This window comes from Pan paniscus, chromosome 4 (genome assembly GCF_029289425.2).
Source record: "Pan paniscus chromosome 4, NHGRI_mPanPan1-v2.0_pri, whole genome shotgun sequence".
Lineage (NCBI taxonomy): Eukaryota > Metazoa > Chordata > Mammalia > Primates > Hominidae > Pan > Pan paniscus.
Genome location: NC_073253.2, coordinates 48,399,981 through 48,424,122, shown reverse-complemented (window position 1 = coordinate 48,424,122; position 24,142 = coordinate 48,399,981). Strand labels below are relative to the sequence as shown.

Below are 24,142 nucleotides of genomic sequence, written 5' to 3'. Positions count from 1 at the left end.
TGAGCCACCACACCTGGCCAAATTGCATATACTTTCAATATGATACAGTTTACTCCTTCAATATGATGGGATTTGAATCTCATATAGTAAAAATAAATATTTTCTAATTATTGTAGAATTTCTTAAATAAGTGCAAAGACTCAAAGCATAAAGGAAAAGACTGATGAGTTTTACTTTATTAAATGAAAATTAAAAGATCATTAAAAAGTGAAAAATATAAACCAGAGATTGGGAGGATTTGCAATATATATAATTGAAACAGAATAAGTATCTCTCATTAAATAACTCACAAATCTATGAGAGACAGACCAAAAAAATTGGAAAATGCCATAAATAGGCAAGTCACAGGAGAAAACAAGCTAAGACCAATAAATAAATAATGAAGTGTTCAATCTCACTAGCAATCCTAACTATGTGGTATGCAGTGGAGTACTCCACAATGAAGTTACTCTTCAGCCATAAAAAAGAATGAGATCCTATCATTGGCAACAACATAAATGGAACAGGAGGTCATTATGTCAAGTGAAATAAGCCAGGCACAGAAAGACAAACTTCAAACATTCTCACTTAATTGTGGAAGGTAAAAATTAAAACAATTGAACTCATGGAGACAGAGAATAGAAAGACGGTTACCAGAGGCTGGGAAGGATAGTGGGGGGCAGGGGGTTGAGGAGAAGTGGGGATGGTTAATGGGTACAAAATAATAAAGAAATGCATGGCTGGGCATAGTGGCTGTAATCCCAGCACTTTGGGAGGCCAAGGTGGAAGATTGCTTAAGCCCAGGAGTTCAAGACCAGCCTGGGCAACATATGGGGACCCTGTCTCTACAAAACATAATTTAAAATAAAATTTTTAAAAAAGAATACATAAGACCTAGTATTTGCTAGTTCAAGACCTAGTATTTGCTAGGGTGATTACAGTCAAATATAATTTAATGGTAGATTTTTAAATAACCAAAAAAGTATAATTAGATTGTTTGTAACACAAGAGAGAAATGCTGGAAGTGATGGATATCACATTTACCCTGATGTGATTATTACACATTGTATGCCTGTATCAAAATATCTCATGTGCCCTATAAATATATACACCTACTATGTGCCCATAAAAATAAAAAATAAAAGATAAATTAAAAAATAAAAACAGAATGAAAGATATAGAAAATAAACGTGTATTTTTTCAGTTTTGAGAAGGCAAGCTAATTAGAAAAAAAAACTTAATTCCTCACCTTATGTCATTTGCCAAAAATCCTTCTAAATATACATAAAATGAGCAAACAGATGAAAATTAATTATTGATATGAGGGTTAGAACCTGGGATCCAATCTCAAAATTAGTCATATTCCTGAAAAATGGATTCAGAACAACTGTACAAAAACAGACAAATACATACCAGAAAAAAACTTTCCTGAATTTAAGAATGACTTAAATTAGAAGATTAAAAGTCTCATTCTTTTCCTGGTAAAAACAATGTAAAGAAACCAAAACCTAGACATATCCTGGTAAAGTGTTTAAATGTTTAAAAGAAAAAAAAAGCTAAAAAATTAAGTTTGTTGAAAAAAAAGAGAGAGACATGAGACCATCATTCAAGAGTAAAAAGTAGATTTTTCATAAAACAAAAAGTCATACGCTTTTTACCACAGAACAGAAAGACATTCTATGATGTGTAAAGGCTTAACATCCTTCCTTCCTTCATTCATTCATTTATTATTTTATTCAGGAAATATTTATTGAGTACTGACTATAAGATATGTATTTGAAAATAATTATTGAAGGCATATATCAGCAGTCTAAGTGATATAAAAAATAACAACTCAAAAATGGGAGAAATTGACATATAAAAGGACCAGCAATAAGAAAAAAAATCAATTTAACAGAGTTAAGATTAAATCACAGTTACAAAAATAATTACAAAAGGCTGGGTGCAGTGGCTCACGCCTGTAATCCCAGCACTTTGGAAGGCTGAGGTGGGTGAATCACTTGAGGCCAGGAATTCGAGACCAGCCTGGCCAACATGGTGAAACTCCATCTCTACTAAAATTGTAAAATTAGCTTGGCATGGTGGCAGACGTCTGTAATCCTAGCTACCTCAGGAGGCTGAGGCAGGAGAATCACTTGAACTTGGGAGGTGGAAGTTACAATGAGCCAAGATCATGCCACTGGCACTCCAGCCTGGGAGACAGAGTGAGACTTTGTCTCAAAAAAAAAAAACACACACACACACACAAAAACAATAATTACAAAAGTATATGCAAAATAAAATTGGAAGGTTAAAAATTAAAGCTTGGGCAATGATTTCTTAGGGAAATACTGCCACCCAAACCAGGGGTGACAATATTAATTTCAAATAAAGTAGAGTCAAAACAAAAACTACTACAAAGGACCAGGAGAATCATAGTCCTTTACAATGATCAACAATCCCGAACTGTTATGCACTAAATAACACAGCATCAAAATACTTAAAATAGAAACTCTTATAAACTCCAAGGAGAAATTGATAGACATGCAACCATAGTAAGCTTCTTGATAAATCAGGTACACTTTTTAAATAATGTCATAAATTTCAGGATTAAATAACTGCATTACAAATGAAGCCATTAAAAAATCTAGGGTAGCCTGGTTCAGTAGTGTGTCACTGTAGTCCTAACTTCTTGGGAGGCCAAGGCAGGAGGATCGCTTGTGGCCAGGAGTTTGAGGCTGTAGTGTGCTATGATCATGCCTGTGAATAGCCACTGCACTCCCAGCCTAAGCAACATAATGAGGCCCTGTCTGTAAAAACATGGGGGTGGGGGGACAGAAGAAAATATAGGTGAAGAATTAACTATCTGGGAATAGGTAGACCTAAAACAATGGAATAGACAACAAAGGGAAAGAATGACAGATCCACCCATATTGTTTGAATATTAGTAAATAAAAAGAATAAACAAAATTAAAAGGTTAACGGCATACTGGAAAAAACTACAACAAATAGGATAGACAAAAACTAAATATATAAAGTTTCCTTATAAAAAAAAATCAAAGCTCTAGCTCCATGCTAGTGCTGCCCAGTTGAACTTTCCACTATGATGGAAACGTTCTGAATCTGCACTGTCCAATATGGTAGCCACTACTCACAAGAGCACTTGAGATGTAGCTAGTGCCAATGTTGAAATGATAATATTTGGGGTGTATGTAGTTAAATAAATTTTATTATTAAGATTTCTTATTACTAAAATAATTTTATCATTAAAATTTATTTCACCTGTTTCTTTTTACTTGTTTAATGAGGCCACAAGAAAATTTATTATAAAATTACATACATAGTTGCATTAGGTGTCTATTCAGCACTGTTCTAGAATAACGATCAAGGAAACAGAAAATTCACAAAAGAAGAAATACAAACAGCCAATAATCTATGAAAAAAAGTTCCATCTCACTTATAATCCAATAAATATAAATTAAAACAAGATTTTTTTAATCAAATAGACAAAATTTTAAAAAATACTCATTGTTGGCAAGGGTTCCATTAAATGGGCACTCTCATACACTGCTGGTGGGGGTATAAATTGCTTCAACCTTTCTGGAAAGGCATTTGGCAATATTAATCAAGAGCCTTAGTGGCCAGGCAAGGAGGCTCATGCCTGTAATTCCAGCACTCTGGGAGGCCAAGGTGAGTGGATTGCTTGAGCCCAGGAGTTTTAGACCAGTCTGGGCAACATGGCAAAACCCCGTCTCTACAAAAAACACAAAAAATTAACCAGGCATGGTGGGGCACACCTGTAGTCCCAGCTACTTAGGAGGTTAAGGTGGGAGGATCACTTGAGCCAGGGAGGTTGAGGTTGCAGTGAGCCATGATTATACCACTGCATTCCAGCCTGGGCTATAGAGACCTTGTCTCAAACAAAACAAAACAAAACAAAACAAAACAAAACAAAACACTTATACTCTTTGACCTAGTGTCTCTATTCTAGGAATTTACATAAAGACATTGATCACGGTGCTATTTCTAAGAGTGAAAGACTGGGAACAACCTCAATAGCCAATAATAGAGAAATTGTTAAAATAAATGATGGTATTCCTACTTTGTTAATAATCCAGTAGCCTTAAAAATGTTTTTTCTAATATTACCTAGTTATGAGAAAAATACAACAAAGAGTAAAAGAAGCAGAGCTCATTATACAGTATAATCATAAAGAACATTATAAGCATATACATAAAATGCATACGTAAACACTTTACTTCATAAAATTAGGATCACAATTTCATATTTTCTAGCACATGTCATACAGTTAGGATCAAGGTTAAGTAATAAAAAAAGGTTACAAGTGGTTATCTCTGGGTGGTGGGGTTTTTAATTTTCATCTTTATACTTTGCTGTTTGTTTTTTTTCCAAAGTATTTATGAGTATATTTTTACTATAAAAATAAAAAGGCCGGGTGCGATGGCTCACGTCTGTAATCCCAGCACTTTGGGAGGCCGAGGTAGGTAGATCACAAGGTCAGGAGTTCAAGACCAGCCTGGCCAAGATGGTGAAACCCCGTCTCTACTAAAAAAAATACAAAAGAATTAGCCAGGCGTGGTGGCGGGTGCCTATAATCCCAGGTACTCGGGAGGCTGAGGCAGAGAATTGATTGAACCCATGAGGCGGAGCGTTGCAGTGAGCTAAGATCGCGCCACTGCACTCCAGCCTGGGCGACAAGAGTGAGACTCCGTCTCCAAAAAATAAAAATAAAATAAAAATAGTGGCCAAGTGCAGTGGCTGACGCCTGTAATTCCAGCACTTTGGGAGGCTGAGGCGGGCGGACTACCTGAGGTCAGGAGTTCAAGACCAGCCTGGCAAACATGGTGAAACCCCATTTCTACTAAAAATACAAAAATTAGCTGGGCATGGTGGCACATGCTTGTAATCCCAGCTACTCGGGTGGCTAAGGCAGGAGAATCGCTTGAACCCGGGAGATGGAGGTTGCAGTGAGCCAAGATTGCCCCCACTGCACTCCAGCCTAAGTGACAAAGTGGGACTCCCTTTCAAAAAAGAAAAAAATTAGTTCCTCATGGGCTGTTAGAAGCAGTCACCCTTAGTGATAAGAAACTACAATATGGACAATCACAACATGGCAGTTGACCTCATCAAAGTAAGCAAAGGAGAAAGAGCAACAGAATGACAGCAAGATAGGAGTCACAGTCTTTTGTAACCTAGTCTCAGAAGTGATGTCCCTTTGTTCTATTGATTCATTACAAACAAGTCATAAGTTCCCCGGTCCACACCTAATGGGAAGGGGATAACACAAAGCCAGGGATACCAGGAGGTGAAAATTATTGAACAGGGTTTTAGAAGTCTGTCTACTGTAAATATAAATGAACGAAATGTTCCAATAAAAAGGCAGGCCAGTGGCTCACGCCTGTAATTCCAGCACTTTTTGAGGGTGAGGTGGGAGGCTCACTTAAGCCCAGGAGTTCAAGGCTGCAATGAGCTATGATTGTGCCATTGCACTGCAGCCTGGGCAACTGAGCAAGACCCTATTTCAAACAAACAAACAAATAAATAAATAAATAAAATATACACATATATATTCAAAAGTCTATTTAAGTTAGAATAAAAACAATATAGTGTGGAGTTTGTAACATCTGTCAAAATAAAAGATCTGACAATAACAAAAATGCCAAGAAGGAAGAAATTGAAATTCAGCATTATAAATTTCTTATACTGTATGTATAAATGGTATGAATTGTTTTTCTAGTATTTTCTGTTGGATTTTGCATCTATGTTCATAAGACTAGGCTACAATTTCCTTACATTATCATTTGCTACCCTAGCCTAGAAATAATTTACTTTTAAAATATTTTTAATAATTTCTGAAACATTTTTATATATTATATATCTCTCTAATGTTATGTAAATATATATCAATATACACATATAGATATATTCCCAACCTTCAAGGAATACATCTAGGGATTGAGGGCATATCTCTTTATATATGTTTTTTGTACGTGATTGCTTTATTTATTACATTTACATAACACTTACGTAACTTACCATAGTCTACTGGTATTGACATTTTATCAGTTTGAATGAAAACCCTACCTTCCTTTAAACCTCTTTACCTTTCCCCAGTTATAATCGTCTTAAATATTTCCTCTACATCACTGAGAATCAAATCATATATTTTGTTTCAATCATGGACACATAACTTAGAAAATTCAAGAAGAAAACTATTGTATTTGGTCATATATCTTCCTTCTCTTTCTTTTTTCTTTCTTTTCTTTTTTTCTTTCTTTTTCTTTTTTCTTTTTTTTTTTTTAGAGACAGGGTCTGATTTTGTCTCTTTTTTGAGACAGGGTCTCACTCCACCCAGGGTGGAGTGCAGTGGCATTGATCATGGCTCACAATAACCTCAAATTCCTGGGTCAGGCAATCTTGCTGCCTTAGGCTCCTTAGTAACTAGGACTACAGGCACACGACACCATGCCTGGCTAATTTATATTTTGTAGAGACAGGGTCTCGCCATGTTGCCCAGACTGGTCTTGAGACCAGGCTTCAACCTCCCTAAGTGTTGGGATTACGGGTGTGAGTCAACATACCCGGTCTTGTATTTGGTCACATTTTTGCTCTTTCCTGTTGTCCTTCTTTCCTAATGTTCCAAGATTCCTTCTTTTATGATTTCCTTTATGTTTCAGGACTTTCTTTTTTTAAATAGAGAATGAGGCCTCCCTTTATTGCCCAGGCTTATCTTGAACTCCAGGCTTCAAGCTGTCCACCTGGCCTCAGCTTGGCAGGCCTCAGTCTCCCAAAGTGTTGGGATTACAGTCGTGAGCCACTGCACCCAGCCAGGAACTTTCTTTAGCCTTCTTTTAGGGTAGGTCTGCTAGCAACAAACTCTCTTAGTTTTCCTTCATCTAGTATGTATTTATTTCCCCCTCATTCCTAAGGGGTAATTTTACCAGATATATGATATCTGACAGGGCTGACAGTTCGTTGAGCAATTGAAAAACATTAAGCCACTTCCTTCTGGCCTCCTCGGTACTTGATGAAAATCTACTGTCCTCCCAATTGTTTTTCCCCATAGGTAAGGTATCCTTTCTCTCTCAATGCTTTTAAGACTTTTTGCCTTCTCTTTTCAGTTTACTTACAATGTGTCTTGGTGTAGACTTCTTTAGGTTTATCCTTTCCTGAGCTGGGGTTCTCTCAGCTTCTTGAATCTGTAGGTTTATGCTTTTTACCAAATTTGGGAAATGTTCAGCCACTATTTTAAAACCCACCCACTTTCTCCTCTTTCTGGGACTTTGATGACAAAAATATTAGATCTTTTATTATAGTGTCACAGGTCTTTGAGGCTCTGTTCATTTGATTTCATCATATTTTGTCTCTGTTAATCAGATTAAGGAATATCTATTGTTCTTTGTTTTTTCAGTTTTTTGTTTGTTTGTTTGTTTGAGACGGAATCCCACTCTGTCTCCAGGCTAGAGAGCAGTGGCGCGATCTTGGCTCGCTGCAACTTCTGCCTCCTGGGTTCAAGCAATTCTCCTGCCTCAGCCTCCTGAGTAGCTGGGACTACAGGTACACACCACCATGCCCAGCTAATTTTTGTATATTTTGTATTTTCAGTAGAGACGGGGTTACACCATGTTGGCCAGGATGTTCTCGATCTCTTGACCTCATGATCCACCCACCTCAGCCTCCCAAAGTGCTGGGATTACAGGCGTGAACCATGGTGCCTGGCCATATCTATTGTTCTAGCTGCAACTTTGCTGATTCTTTCCTCTGTCCTCTTCATGTTGCTATTGAGCCCATCACTGAATCTTGAATCTGGTTATTGTGCTTCTCATTTTAAACTTTTCAATATGATTCTTCTTTATATCTTCTATTTCTTTGCTGAGACTTTCTATTTTCATTTGTTTCAGGCATGTTTGCAATTGCTAAGTTTTTTTTTTTTTTTTTTTTTTTTTGAGACGGAGTCTCGCTCTGTCATCCAAGCTGGAGTGCAATGATGCAATCTCGCTCACTGCCACATCCACCTCCCGTGTTCCAGTGATTCTCCTACCTCTGCCTCCCTAGTAGCTGGGATTACAGGCACCCACCACCACGCCCAGCTAGTTTTTGTATTTTTAATAGAGATGGGGTTTCACCATGTTAGCCAGGCTGGTCTCGAACTCCTGACCTCATATGATCCACCTGCCTTGGCCTCCCAAGATGCTGGGATTATAGGCAGGAGCCACTGCTCCTGGCCCTGTTTTATCTTGATGTTGCTGTATGTTGTCTTTTTTCATTAAAGTTCAGATTTTCCTAGTTCTTCGGGCATGTATTGTACCCTGGACATTTTGGTTATTATAACACTCTAGATCTTACTCAAATCTTCTGTTTTAGCAGGCCACCTTTGACACAATTCTGGTGGAGGGGAAATGGGGCACAGTCTCATCACTACCAGGTAGTGGTGAAAGTCCACGTTCTCTGCTCAGGCTTTTTGACACCCAGGGGTAGGGAAACAGAAGTGCTTTGTGACATCTGGGCAGCTGTGGAAATTCAGCCTCTTCAAAGGCCTCCATTGACATCAGTCTGGCTAGGAAAGGAAGGAGCACCTTGTTACTGATTGCCAGGTGGCCTCCACTGATTCTATAGTCAAGAGTAGGAAGCCTCCTTACCTCTGGATGGTGGTGAAAGTTCTGACATGGCTTCCTCTAATGAACAGGGTTGCCTCTTTACTACTGGGTGGGTATGTAAGTTCAGAACCACCACATGGCCTTCTTACTGCTGGCAGGGAAGAAAGTCCTGACTCCCAACTCAGTCTTCTCTGATCACCCCAGGGGCAGGACACCATGTTATAGCTCAACAAGGGTGGAAGCTGAGGTCCACTACTTTTGGCCTTTTTGGACAGGGGTGGTGGTAGGGTGGTATTTTTTCCATGGTGTTTAGCTGCAGTAGGGTGGTTATAGTTGAAAAGTTTTTGTCTTACTGTGTTGCCTCTTTCCTCATCCTTTTGATAGAGCAAAGTTTTGGGAGACTTTTGTCTTCCATTGGTGTTTTCAAGGTTATGATCTTCTCTAGCATCCAGTCTGGTACGACGTATAAGGCAAAAAGAAAACTGCTGTGTCCCTCTTTGTGCCCCAAAGTCCCTAGGCAGTCTGCTGCCTTCGCTCCACTTTTCAGATATTTCCTAACATGTATATTACATATAATGTGCAAAGTTTTAAGCTACAATTAACAGGAGGAATAGAGAGGAGTGTGTCTACTCCATCTTAGTCTGAAACTAGAAGTCCTCTCTTTCCTTTAAAACATTTTCAAGATATTTATTCTCTAATATGAAGAGATATTTAAAACATTTTCAAGATATTTATTCTCTAACATGAAGAGTCTTTTTTTGTTTGTTTGGTTTGTTTTTTTAAGAAATAGGGTCTCACTCTGTCACCCAGGCTAGAGGCTAGAGTGCAGTGGTGAGATCACTGCAGCCTCAAACTACTGGGCTCTAACAATCCTCCCACATCACTGGGATTACGTCACCTACTGTGCCTGGGTTCTGAAGTCTTCTAACCAATATAAATTTTTAAATTTTATTTACTTATTTATTTATTTATTATTTTTTGAGACAGTCTTGCCCTGTCACCCACGCTGGAGTGCAGTGGTGCAAGCTCGGCTCACGGCAACCTCCACCTCCCAGGTTCAAGTGATTCTCCTGATTCAGCCTCCCGAGTAGCTGGAACTACAGGCACCATGCCTGGCTAATTTTTGTATTTTTAGTAGAGACAGGGTTTCACTATATTGGCCAGGTTGGTCTCAAACTCCTGACCTCAATTGATCCATCTGTCTCAGCCTCCCAAAGTGCTGGGATTACAGGTGTGAGCCACCGTGCCTGCCCACCAATGTAATTTTTTTTTTTTTTTTTTTGAGACGGAGTCTCACTCTGTCTCCTAGGCTGGATGCAGTGTCTCGATCTCAGCTCACTGCAAAATCTGCCTCCTGGGTTTAAGCGATTCTGCCTCAGCCTCCCGAGTAGCTGGGATTACAGGCACACACCACCATGCCCAGCTAATTTTTGTATTTTTAGTAGAGACGGGGTTTTGCCATGTTGGCCAGGCAAGTCTCGAAATCCTGACCTCAAGTGATCCGCCTGCCTCGGCCTCCCAGAGTGCTGTTCTGCAGGTGTGAGCCATTATGTCCGGCCTATAATTTTAAATTAGGATGAATGTCTTCTAATTGTTGATTTTAGGAGAGCTCTTTATGTATTTGAGATGTGAATTCTTTGTTGGATAGAGTTACCATACTTTCTCCCACTCTGTGGGTTGCCTTCTAACTCTGTCTAAAGATGTCTTCTTTTTCTACAGACAGAAATTTATAATTTAAATTGGCACATTTAAAATTTTAAAAAATATTTAGAACTTTTTCTATTATCTTTAAGATACTTTTTGTCTACTTGCTAAACTTTTTTTTTTTTTTTTGAGACGGAGTCTCACTCTGTCGCCCAGGCTGGAGTGCAGTGGCTTGATCTCAGCTCACTGTAACCTCTGCCTCCTGGGTTCAAGCAATTCTCTGCCTCAGCCTCCAGAGTAGCTGGGACTACAGGCACGTGCCACCACGCCTGGCTAATTTTTGTATTTTTTAGTAGAGATGGGGTTTCACCATATTGGTCAGACTGGTCTAGAACTCCTGACCTCGTGATCCGCCCACCCTGGCCTCCCAAAGTGCTGGGATTACAGGCGTGAGTCACCGTGCCCGGCCTGCTAAAAAAAATTTTTTTTTAACAGAAAAGCCAAAAACATTGGCTTCTTTGTAATATGCAACCGTCCTGAAGCAAACACAACCCTTTGCTTGCGATCATTATACTAAGTATGAATATCATGTTCCACAGTCAAAGAACAACCAGAAAACACTTTGACCCAAATATAAGCTAAAAATAAGGGAAATCTTGTCTTATATATATTTTTTAAAAAAACCTGGCTGGGCACAGTGGCTCATGCCTGTAATCTCAGCACTTTGGGAGGCCAAGGTGGGGTAGATTACCTGAGGTGAGGAGTTCGAGACCAGCCTGGCTAACATGGTGAAACCCCATCTCTACTAAAAATACAAAATTAGCCGGACTTGGTGGCACATGCCTGTAATCCCAGATACTCCGGAGGCCTAGGTGGGAGAATCGCTTGAAACTGGGAGATGGAGGTTGCAGTGGGCCAAGATCGTGCCATTGCCCTCCAGCCTGGGAGACAAGAGCAAAATTCCGTATCAAAAAAAAAAAAAAAAAAAAAACCCACGAGTATTTCTCTCGTAAGTTAACTTTCTACCAGATGTTTATTACTTACTTTTGCAATACTAATGTCTGAAGTATGCACTTTTGTGCATATGATATCAATGTGAAAAAATTGCTGTTTTTTTTCCCACTATGAATAGGCTAATACAAACTTTGTAACCTTGCAGGTAATTTTCCTTTAAACATATATTGTATTTTTTAATTGACTAGAGAGTTGCTCTGAAGTACGATATCCCTGTGACATCTCTTCAAGAAACACTTTTTCTTTCTAAATGTCTTTACATTCTTCTTTCCATAACTGATTTTAAATAAATTTATGTGCTCACGGCTGATTCCTTAACCCTATCCTCCCCTGGATTAACTTTTCTTCTGGTTGAAGTTATATCTGTTAACTCTTATTTTAGGGAATGTGTATGGATGGGAAAGATTTTTAGTTTTTATATGTCAGAAAGTTTATTTATTTATTTATTTAAAGATGGTCACTCACTGTCACCCAGCCTTCATAGAATATAGTGAATAGTTAGCTGCAACCTTGAACTCCAGGTATAGCCAATCCTCCGCCTTAGCCTCTCAATTAGCTGGGACTACAGGTATGTCCCACCATACTCAGCTAATTTTTTTTTTTAATTTTTATTTTTGTAGAGACAGGGTCTCACTTTGCTGCCCAGGCTACAACATTTATTTTGTCCTTATTCTTGAGTAATACTTTAGCTGGTTATGTGATTCAAGATTGATTATCCTTTTTACCCCTCAGCACCAATGTCTATTGTTTCTGATGAGATATATAATTACTGTCCTTAAGTTACTATCCTTTCTCTTGGTATCTTTGAATACTTTCTCTTTAATGTGTTGTAGTTCACTAAACTATGTATGCTGAGCATAGTGGCTTATGCCTGTAATCCTAGGATTTTGGGAGGCCAAGGCAAGAGGATCACTTGAGGCCAGGAGTCTGAGAGCAGCCTGGACAACATGGTAATACCTTGTTTCTACAAAAATAAAAATTAAAAATACATTAGCTGGGCATGGTGGTGCATACCTGTAGTCCAACCTACTTGGGAGGCTGAGGTGGAAGGATCACTTGAGCTCAAGAGGTTGAGGCTACAGTGATCCATGACTCTGCCACTGCACTCCAGCCTGGGCGACAGAGTGAGACCTCATCTCAAAAACAAAACAAAGCAAAAACCTATGTCGTGTTGTGGATTTAGCATATTTAGCTTTTTTATCCTGCACAGCATTCAGTGTACATGCTTTTCCAAAGACTTCTGTTTTTCTCCATTCTGGAGATTTTTCAGCTATAACCTATTCAGATATTACTTATTTATATTCCTTCATTCTTTTTATCACAAACTTCTATGTGACATATGGTAGAGTCCTTTGATCTCTCCTCTACATTTCTTATCCATGCTTCATAATTTTTACCTCTTAGTCTTTCTGGGTTAATTTTTCAACTGTCTTTCAGTTCATTCTCACTGACTCTAGCCAGTTAAGAGTTATCCTACTTGCAGAAATTGTGTTGAAATTATTATATTTAATCCAATATGGAATCTGTAATTAATTCAATTTCATAACCTAATTTTGGTTCATTTGTTCCTATTTTTGTTTTAAAGTTCCTTGCTCTTTTTAACCAGGCATGGTGGCCCACACCTGTAATTCCAGTGCTTTGGGAGGCCCAGGCGGGAGAATGTCTTGAGACCAAGAGCTCAAGACCAGCCTGGGCAACATAGCAGATCCCATTTCTTAAAAAAAAAAAAATTAGCATGGTGGCAGGCACCTGTAGTCCTAGCTACTCGTGGGACAGGAAGATGGCTTAAGCCTAGGAGTTCAAAGCCACTGAACTCCAGCCTTTGCAACAGTGAGAACTTATCTCAAAAAAAAAAAAAAAAAATGGCAGGGTGAGGTGGCTCACTCCTGCAATCCCAGCACTTTGGGAGGCTGAGGCTGGTGGATTGCTTGAGCCCGGTGGATTGCTTGAGCCCAGGAGTTCAGGGCCAGCCTGGACAACATGGTGAAACCCGGTCTCTACTAAAAACACAAAAATTGGTAGGGCATGGTGGCTCACACCTGTAATCCTAGCACTTTGGGAGGCCAAGGCAGGCAGATCACTTGAGGTTAGAAGTTCAAGGCCAGCATGGCCAACATGGCGAAACCCTGTCTCTACTAAAAATACAAAAAATTAGCCAGGCGTGTTGATGAGTGTCTGTAATCCTAGCTGCTCAGGAGGCTAAGGCAGGAGAATCTCTTGAATCCGATAAGAGGAGATTGCAGTGAGCTGAGATCACGCCACTGCACTCCAGCCTGGGCAGCAGAGCGACACTTGGTCTCAAAAAAAAAAAAGTCTTTTAAAATAAATTTGTTTTTTCAAACATCTTCAAAATACCCATTCTAAAGCCTCTGTCACACTATTCTATAAAACTAATTTTATCAAGACTAAATAAATGTTCCACTTCATGATTTTGTTAGGTGTTGCTACTAGCTAGGATGCTTTCAGTTTCAAGCAACATAAAACCTTGTCTCAATCGACTTAAACCAGAAGGAAAATTTATTATCTTACGTATCATGTTCCCAAGTAGGAAATCTCTAGAATAAATTAATTCACTTGCTCAATAACATTATCAGAATTTGCTCTTTTTCTTTTGTGTTTCTGCCATACTAAACATGCCAGATTTGTCCATGGCAAGCTCTCCTTACGGTTACAAAATGACTAAGCAGTTCCAGATGTCCCATGCAGACCAAGTAATATCCACCAGAACAAGAGAAGCCACTTCCTACTGGCATTTTTTTAATCAGTGAAAAAAATATTTCTCCAAAGTTCCTCAGAAGATACATAATAAGTAAATATTGGATCAAATATATTCTTTAATAAATCACTAAAAAGGATTCAGATAAGCGCGTTTGGTTTAGCTAAATGCACAGCTATATAGAGAAGAGTGGATTACCCAAACAAAAATCAATTCTGTTAGAAAGCAAGAAGAGGAGAGCCAAACAACAAAATCTGTTTGCCTTGGCTATCTTTGCATTAGATTCCTTCATTTTGATTTGCACGGTCATATTACTAGAAAAGTGTTATGTTTAAGGTTTGTCACTTTTATTCTCTTACTCCCACTCTGTTTTCACCCCTCCTCACCTAAAGGTTTTAAATTGCTTCAGTCTGCCCCATCTACAAGCTCCGAGTCAGTTATCATGGTACAATTATGTGTAACATTTTATAATTATATTAAAATTATTGAAACCAGTAAACTAACATTGATATAAAAGTATTAACTAAACTGTAGACCCTATTCAAATTTCACCACTTTTTCCAGTATTGTTCTTTTTCAGTTAAAGGAACTTATGTAGGATCCCACCTTACAAGTAATTATTAATTCTTTTTAGTCTCCTCCAATATGAGTTTATCGGGCTTTCCTTGTATTTCATAACCTCGACACATTTCAAGAGTACTGGCAAGTTATTTCATAGGATAAACTTCATTTACATTTGTCTGACATTTTCTCATGATTAGAATGAGGTTATGCATTTTTGGCAATAATACTACAGAAACAATGTTGTGTCTTTCTAATTACATCATATCAAGATATTTTGATTATTGAGACATCTGATTACCTGTGATATTAACCTTGACCACGTGATTAAGGTGGTGTCTGCTGGGTTTCTCCACTATAAAGGTACTATATTTCCCTGTGTAAGTAAGAAATACAAAATACAATTTTAGATGATGCAAAGATCCTATTTCATTCTGAATTTTCACCCACTAATTTTAGCATCCTTCAGAAGATGCTAAATTATTGCTGTGTGTCTACAAAATTATTACTAGGGTATTTGCCTAAAGACAACTTTTCTTCTATGTTTATTAGTTGTAATACTTCTATAAGGAAGATTTATTCATTCTCTCCCATTTGATTGTAATTTTCTATCACTATGGACTTGAATATTTATTTTATTCAGTGTATTAAAATCAAAACTATCTCCTTATAACATATCCGATACAAAATTTAATTCAAAATAGTTCACATACACGAACATAAAAGTTAAAACTATGGGCCAGATGCGGTGGCTCATGCCTGTAATCCCAGCACTTTGAGAGGCCGAGGCGGGTGGATCACCTGAGGTCAGGAGTTCGACACCAGCCTGGCCAATATGGTGAAACCCCATCTCTACTAAAAATACAAAAAACTAGCCGGGCATGGTGGCAGACGCCTGTAATCCCAGCTACTTGGGAGACTGAGGTGGGAGAATCGCTTGAACCTGAGAGGCAGAGGTTACAGTGAGTGGAGATCATGCCACTGCACTCCAGCCTGGGTGCGACAGAGCAAGACTCCATCTAAAAAAAAAAAAAAAAAGCTAAAACTGTGAAACGTCTGGGAGAAAATGTTGTGCATTGGTTTGGCAAAAAGTTTTTAGATATGGCACCAAAAACACAATCTATGAAAGAAACCATTAATAAATACAATGCCATTAAAATTTCAAACTTTTGTGCTTCAAGATGCCATTAAGAAAATAAAAACAGACAAGACACAGACTGGGAGAAACTATTTGTAAACATACATTTAAGAAAGGACTTGTATTCAGAATACAAAAAAACTCTTAAAACTCAATAAGAGTACCCACTTTAAACATGGGCAAAAGAATTCCATTTGATACACTTTTTCCCATCCCTTTATGTTTACCCTTTCTGAATCATCTTGTCTTGGTATATCTCCTGTATAGTGCATTTGGGTTTTGCCTTGTGAGTCAGGCAGATTCTCAGTTATAAACAATACGCTTGGTCTCACCTCTATATTAAGAAAGTCAGTCCTCACTGGGACAACCTATGCATTGCTTCCACTCTCCCTTCTCAGTCTCAACCTCTGGCAACCACTGATATTTTTACCACCTCCATAGTTTTGCCTTTTCCAGAATTCATATAGTTAGAATCATATAGTATATAGCATTTTCAGACTGGCTTCTCCAACTGAGTAACTGGCATTATGGTTCTTCCATGTCTTTTCATAGCTTCATCGCTCCAAATATTTTTGCAAAATATTATTCCATTGTACGAATGTACCTCATTTTGTTTATCCATTTATTTACTGAACAATGTCTGTGTTCCTTCCAATTTTTGGCAATTACAAATAATGCTGCTATAAAAATTCATATGCAGGATTTTGTACGGACATATTTTCAACACATTTGGGTCAATACCTAGGAGTGTAATGCTAGATCGTATAAAGGCATGCTTTATTTTAATGAGTTTCCCTTTACAGACAGATATTGTCTGTTGTACAAACGGAAGGTTTTTGGTAACCCTGTGTTGAGCAAGTCTACCACTACAATATCTCCAACAGCTCATGCTCACTTTGTGTCTCTAACATTTTGATAATTTTCACATTTCAAAACTTTTCATTATTATTATGTCTGTTATGTTGATGTGTAATCACAGATCAGTGTAATTGTTTGGAGGAATCAAGAACTACATCTATATAAAACAGCAAACTTAAATAATAAATGTTGTATTTTGACTGCTCCACCAAACAGCTGTTCCCTTGTCTCCTTCTCCTTAAGCCTCCATAGTCCCTGAGATACAATATTGAAATAGGCCAATTAATAACCCTACAACGACCTCTCAGGTGACCTCACCTTGTCACCCAGGCTGGAGTGCAGTGGTGCAGTCTCAGCTCACTGCAACCTCCCCATCCCAGGGTTCAAGTGATTCTTTTGCCTCAGCCTCCCGAGTAGCTGGGATTACAGGCGCGTGCCACCACGCCTGGCTAATTTTTTAGTATTTTTAGTAGAGACGGGGTTTCACCATATTGGTCAGGCTAGTCTCAAACTCCTGGCCTTGTGATCCGCCCACCTCAGCCTCCCAAAGTGCTGGGATTATAGGCATGAGCCATCGTGCTCAGCCTCACAGAGTGTGTTAAAACATTTCCTCTGCTTCTATTTTCTAGAACAGACTGTACAAAATTGGCATCACTTTCTCTTTGAATGGTAGAATTCACTAGTGAAGCCATCTGAGACCAGTGCTTTGTTTTGGAAGCTCATAATTGATTCAATTTATTTTATAAGTTTATGCAAGGCAGTTATTTCTGTTGTGTGAGTTTTGGTAGGTTGCGTCTTTCACAAAATTGGTCCATTTCATCTGTTATCAAATTTGTACACTCAAGAGTTGCTCATAACATTCCTTTATTATCCTTCTAATGTCCTAATGTTCACAAGAAGAGTAATAATGGCACCTCTTTTCATTTCTGATTTTAGTAATTTTTGTTTTTTCTTTTGTTATGGCAAAAAGTTTTATAAATTTTAACTTTTCATTGAATTTCATTTGTTTCACTGAATTTCTCTATTGTTTTTGTTTCAATTTTATTGATTTCTACTCTATTTCTTCTGCTTACTTTGGATTTAATTTGCTCTTTTTCTAATTTCCTAAAGTAGATGCTTATTGATTTTAGATCTTTAACATTTTCCAATATATGCACTCAATACTATAAATTACCCTCTAGCCACTGCTTTTGCTGCATCTCACAAATTTTTTTTTTTTTTTGAGACGGAGTCTTGCCCTGTCGCCCAAGCTGGAGTGCAGTGGCGCAATCTCAGCTCACTGCAAGCTCCGCCTCCCGGGTTCAGGCCATCCTCCGCCTCAGCCTCCCAAGTAGCTGGGACTACAGGTGCCTGCCATCACGCCCAGCTAATTTTTTATATTTTAGTAGAGACGGGGTTTCACCATGTTAGCCAGGATGGTCTCGATCTCCTGACCTCGTGATCCACCCGCCTCGGCCTCCCAACAAGTGCTGGGATTACAGGCATGAACCACCGCTTCCGGCCGCATCTCACAAATTTTGATAACTTGTAGTTTCATTTATTTAGTTCAAAATATATTTTCTCGAGACTTCTTTGACCTATGTGTTTAGAAGTGTGTTCCTTAATCTACAAGTATTTTGGGATTTTCCAGGTATTTTCATTACTTATTTCTAGTTTAATTCCTTTGTAGTCAAAGACATAGCTTCTATGGTGTCTTTTTTGAAAAGAAAAAGTTAATTACCCCTTTATCACCATATATTGCCTCTCATTTTCCTTGTTCTGAAGTCAGCTTTGTATGAAATTAATATAGCTACTCCAGCTTTCTTTTGATGAGTATAGTTTCATATGTTAGTCTATCTAGGCTACCCTAACAAAACACCATACACTACGTGACTTAAACAACAGAAATTTTCATTTTCTCAAATTTCTGAAGACGAAGTCTGGGATCAGGGTGTCAGCATAGTCAATTTCTGGGGAAGGCTCTCTCATTTGTAGACAGCTACCTTCTAGTTGTATCTTCACATGGCACAGAGAGCAAGCTTTCTGTGTCCCTTCTTATAAGGGCACTAACCTGATGTTAGTCAGGGTGCCATCTAACCTTAATATCTTCCAAGATCCTGTCTCCAAACACTATCACACTGGGGGTTAGGGCTTCAACATATAAATGTGGGGAAGAGGGGAACATGAACATTCAGTCCATAACAAATGATGTATCTTTCTCCATCTCTGTATTTAAAGTAGATTTCTTGTTTAGCCGTTTTTTAATCCACTGTGACAGTATCTGTGTATTTAGACAACTCACATTTAAACTGATTGATATAAATTACTATATTTGTTAATGTTTTCTATTAATCGATCTTTTGTTCTTGTCTTCCACTTTTCTGCCTTCTCTAAGTTTAATCCAGCATCTTGTACAATTCCATTGTCTCTGCTCTCTTACCAGGATTAAACAGATACGAACAATCCACCATCATGTGAATTGGCTCTCTGATTACTGCAAAACAAGATTCATTAAAATGGATGATCTTCAGGACACAGTCAAATGATAGAAGAGAATAATCATAACGTAACATGAAAAATAATAGCATGTATCAAATAGTGGTTACCCCAAGGCAGAGAGGACCTGGATAGGAAATAACAAAGGAAATTTCAGTTTTATCTGTAGTATCTGCATTTTTTGTATAATCAAAAATAAGTTAAAAATTTTACATCTCTACATGCTAAAAAAAAAAGCAAGATTCCATCAAAACAAAGTTGTAGGATAAACAATAAACTAGGGAAAGTATTAAGAATATTAAAAATAAGCTATTAGCAACTTTTCACTTACTAATTTTTGAGTCACCATGTCATAAAATGCAATAAAGTATTTGATACACTACATTTAGCAACTGGAAGCATATTGACATACCCCATATAAACTTTTAGAAAAATACAGTCTATTGGTAGGCATTGCAAGCATAAGGATTACTTTTTTTTTTTCTTTTGAGATGGAGTTTTGCTCGTCACCCAGGCTGGAGTGCAGTGGCGCAATCTTGGCTCACTGCAACCTCTACCTCCCAGGTTCAAGCGATTCCCCTGCCTCAGCCTTCAAGTAGCTGGGATTACAGGTGTGCACCACCACACCCAGCTAATTTTTGGTATTTTTAGTAAAGACAGGGTTTCACCATGTTGGCCTGGCTGGTCTCGAACTCCTGACCTCAAGTGATCCACCCACCTCGGCCTCCCAAAGTGCTAGGATTATAGGCATGAGCCACCGTGTCTGGCTCAATTACATATATTTAATGTTTTAATTAGCAAACACCAAAAGTGTTTTGCTAGTACTTCACGGACAACAGTACTACCTGCTCTGAAGAATTCTTGTCAGACCTACACTGCCATTTCTTCCCTCTCCAGTAACTTCAAAGAGTAAAAAGTTGCTCGCTTCTTCAGTATCCAACTGCACTATTCTAGGAGGTACTTTATATATTATCTTCCCCTAAAAGAGTTACGTTCCCTAAAATATAATAGTATTTGTATTTTCTACAGAGGGATTTGGTATACTTCAAATATTTGTTTACTTTAGAAAATATGAAGTAATTAAGGTAAGCAAGAAACTTGGATAATATACAGTAGAAAGCGCTTTCAAGTAAAAAAATAAACAAATTTATCTTAGAAAACTAACGATACTAAATGGATTTAGGATTCTCTAGTTTAGCTTGTTATGTAATACTAAATGAGTCCTATATCTTAGTTTATCGGCCTTTAAAAAACATTTGCTACTTATAAAAATATCCCACATCACTAATAGCTAGAGATTTTCAGAAATAATTTTATTTACAGAAAATTCACAGAGGATTAATAAAATGTCATGAATACAATTTTGTTGGTAATAATTAGCAGAATCAAGAGTAGATTAATATATAAGGTAACATGATATATTAATAATACAAACTAAAATATCAATTTTATGCTAGCTTTATCCATTAGTTTTTCATATTCCAATTTTAAACAAATCTAGAAATAAGACAGTACATATGAAACAAATTTGCTAAATATTTTTAAATTATGCCACCTCAGATATTACCTCAATTTTAAAACCATCTGCAAATTAAATGACCTTCCCATTATAATTTCTAAATATAAAGAAGCACCAGCTGGAACTCAAAATGCATAAAAGATATTGTTATATATTTTAAGAAAATATTATATTAGCAATATCATAAATCAACAAAGAATCCAAAGAATATTGCATGAGGTAAGGTACATTAAATGTTTTATGCCTAGAATATTATCTACCTGCATTCTTATCCATATAGTTTAAAACACTAAAGCACTCACTGAATAAGAAATGACCATTTAAAAATGAATAATAGATGGCAGCACATGCCATTTTGCAATAAAAGTAAGATGGCCTATGCGCATTAATTTGCAAATAATGTTTTGTATCCAAATAGTCCTGTGGTTCCAATATCCTTGAATGATAAGAATTTTTACTGTGTGAAAAAAGAAAACATCCTTTTACTGATGGAAAGCTTCTAATCTTATTCGGGTTGGATCTTCTGGATGTCTCAAGGCAATTCCATTACGCAGCAGCAGCTCAACATAAGGTGGCCAAAAGGAATCACTAATTTTGACATATGGATCATGTGGAACATCAAATAATCTATTTATAAGAATCTAGGAGAAAATATCATTCAAAATATACTTTACTTGGGAAAAAGTCAATATAGCTATAAGAAAGTTTTTTGTCAGAGAATATTGACCTCTTTTCTTTTTCAACAACTGTTTAATACTTTTAATCTACAAATTTGAATTTCCTTTTTGAAAAGACTACGGGTATTAGCTAATGAAAAAAGCTTTAAAGTGAATTTTTGCATCTTTAATTTAGAAAAACATTTCCTAAAAATTGGTTAGAAAGAATTTACAACCCTCCCACTTCTTTTGAGATTAATATCTTCTTTAGGATAAAGACAAAAATCTTAAAAAATTAATATTTCACAAAAAACACAAAAAGTTAAAAAGAAAGTGAGCAAGTGTGTCTTAATATTTGAAGGAAAAATAACTGGTCCTGTCCCCCACAAAACACCTATTCTTCTGATAAATCTTTGCAAGAGTCAATTTTATCATCATCACTTCCTTCAGCTTCATCCTGAGTATCCCTGATCTTCGTTAAGGATATTGTGGAATTAAAACCACAAATTGAGTTTTGAGTATTTGTATTAAATTATATAGGCTAGCATTTTCCAAACTGCATTCCATAGAATTAGTCTCCTAAAGATGTTCTTAGTTCCTGAAAAACAAGGTTCTGTGATCAAACAAGCTTGGGAAAGCTAGCTAATGTGAATTGAGAATCAGCTGTCTTTCCCAAATGCACTGCTATTATAAAAGTTTTTTCAAGAAACAAATAGTTACAATTGTTTGAATACTAATGTTATGAAATACAGTGGAAAAACGCTAAATGTAGATCAATTATTATTTTGCCTCCTCAGCTATCTTCCGGTGCCTTCACAAATTACAAAACTAGAACTCAGAAGAGTTAAGAGATTCCTCAGGGGCACATAATCAGGGGTGGATCTTGGATTAGACTCCGTATCTCTGAATTGTCAGGCCAAATTTTTAACTGAAAGATGCTATTATTTTAAGGAACATGGAAAAGAGAATGCATAATTTATACAATTACAAAGTGCCACAGAAATAAATCAAATTAATCCATCAAGCTGTAATCTCAATTAAATTTTATAATAATACCTTAGTTCTTGAAATAACATTTTCAACTATCATTAATTATTTCAAGTCCCACATTCTGCAGGAAAAAAGCTTTGGCCTCATTTCTTTTGAGTATCATAATATAGAATTAAATATTATTTGTATTTTAGAGCAATGGCTTATTTTAGTACAAACAGCTTATTTTAGTACAAATCTTTCCTATTTTGCATTTCTAATTTTAATCATATTGTTTTATTTTTAACCTAACTGCAGTTTTAAGATTAGTTCCTTTATCACTGACAATATGAGCCTTGGAGACAAACTTAGGATTCTAATGCTAAGTTTTATATGCTGATATAGTTTAAGTGTGTCCCCTACCAAATCTCATATTGAAATGTAATCCCCAATGTTGGAGGTGGAGCCTGGTGGGAGGTGATTGGATCATCAGGGTGAATTTCTCATGAATGCTTTAGCAAATCCCCTTGGTGCTGTCCTCATGATAGTGAGTTCTCGCAAGATCTGGCTGCTTAAAAGTGTGTGTGGTACCTTTCCCCCTCCCTCTTGCTCCCACTCTGGCCATGTAAAGTGTCTGCTGCTGCTTCACCTTCTGCTATGAGTAAAAGCTCCCTTAGGCCTCCCTAGAAGCTGAGCAGATGCTAGTGTCATGTTTATACAGCCTGCAAACCATGAGCCAATTAAACTCCTTTTCCTTATAAATTATACAGTCTTAGGTATTTCTTTACAGCAACACAAGAATGGCCTAACACAGATGGTACATACTATGAACACTATTAAAAAATTATACATGTAATACGTTTCAGTATTTCCATGACTGACAATTTTTATTAAAAAAAAAGGTTAAGTCTTCCATGAGAAACTATAGTCATCTTAGTTTCAGCATAAACTAGAGTAGCTAGAAATATGTTAAAATATTCTAATTACGAATCTAATAAATATTTGTATTTTGCTTTTCAAAGCAATAATACTCTGTATTAAATCCTGAGGAACCAAAACTTGTCAGCTGGGCAAAAAGAGACTTTAACACCTAGTTCATTAAGTTAAATGAAACGCGTTTTCTGAAATCACTCTTTCTTCAAAATATACCAATGATTTTAAAAGGGGGTACACTAATTGGTAAATACCCTGTTCTTCATACACTATTTCATTTTCCTTTCTGCCCAATTTACCATGAATTGTCATATCAAGATCTTCCAAAGTATTTAATATAACTGATAATATGGTTGAGGTTCAAAAACATTTTTGAAAAGGTCAAAGGTATTTATAAAACAAGGTATATGTCAAATCAGAGAAAGTTGGAAAACTCAGTACTTACATTATAAGAAAAGAGACTGATGTTATTTTTTAAAAATTGTACAATTTCTACAACTTTGTGGAAAGAATCTTTAAGTTCATTACGTATTTTATATAGAGTACAGAGCTACCAATTAAACAGTCAATGTAACAGCATAGAATTTTACTCTGTAAATACTAGATAACATCATTAAAAAATTTTTTTCACCCTGTCAGCTCATGCCTAGATAAAAATTTTACCTGTAATAAATCTTGGGAACATGATTAAGAGATAGACCTTAAATTCACATTATTTTAAAAATAACAATATTCCTCTCAGTACTGTACAGGGAACAGAAACTAATTTTATACCAAAGATATATTATTACAAATATATTTAATAAAGATTGATGCATACTTTAAGAATTAAAGCAGTATTTTTTGTTTTTCAAGTCTGAGTATAATTGTTCACAAATGTCTAAGACAGCTTCAAGACAAAACAAACTACACAAAACACTTACCTCTAACATTTCATGCAGTGTTATCAGGTTTACAGATGATTCTTGAATGTTTTTCTTCAAGAGAAATGTGAATAACAAACAATTACCACTTCACTTCTGCCAATGGTGAAATATTGGACTGTTTTTATAAGACTTTTATTTCTGAGACAGAGTTTCATTC

At 36.9% G+C, this 24,142-nt stretch overlaps 1 protein-coding gene across 7 annotated transcripts in view; it reads right to left on the bottom strand.

Moving 5' to 3' along the window:
* Positions 1-14,610: 14,610 nt before the first annotated feature.
* CENPK (centromere protein K) overlaps positions 14,611-24,142 on the bottom strand; it is a 50,919-nt gene continuing 41,387 nt past the window's right edge. For 5 of the 7 annotated variants that reach the window (XM_003827428.6, XM_008952770.6, XM_014344901.4 and 2 more), the window contains 2 exons: positions 23,983-24,036; positions 20,275-21,142 (listed from right to left, as the gene is read on the bottom strand). In XM_003827428.6, coding sequence (XP_003827476.1) covers positions 20,984-21,142; positions 23,983-24,036 — 213 coding nt within the window. In that variant the 3' untranslated portion in view covers positions 20,275-20,983. Of the gene's footprint in view, positions 18,981-20,274; positions 21,143-23,982; positions 24,037-24,142 lie in introns of those variants that run through there. The other 2 variants (XM_055112346.2, XM_008952772.6) reach the window with 1 other exon arrangement.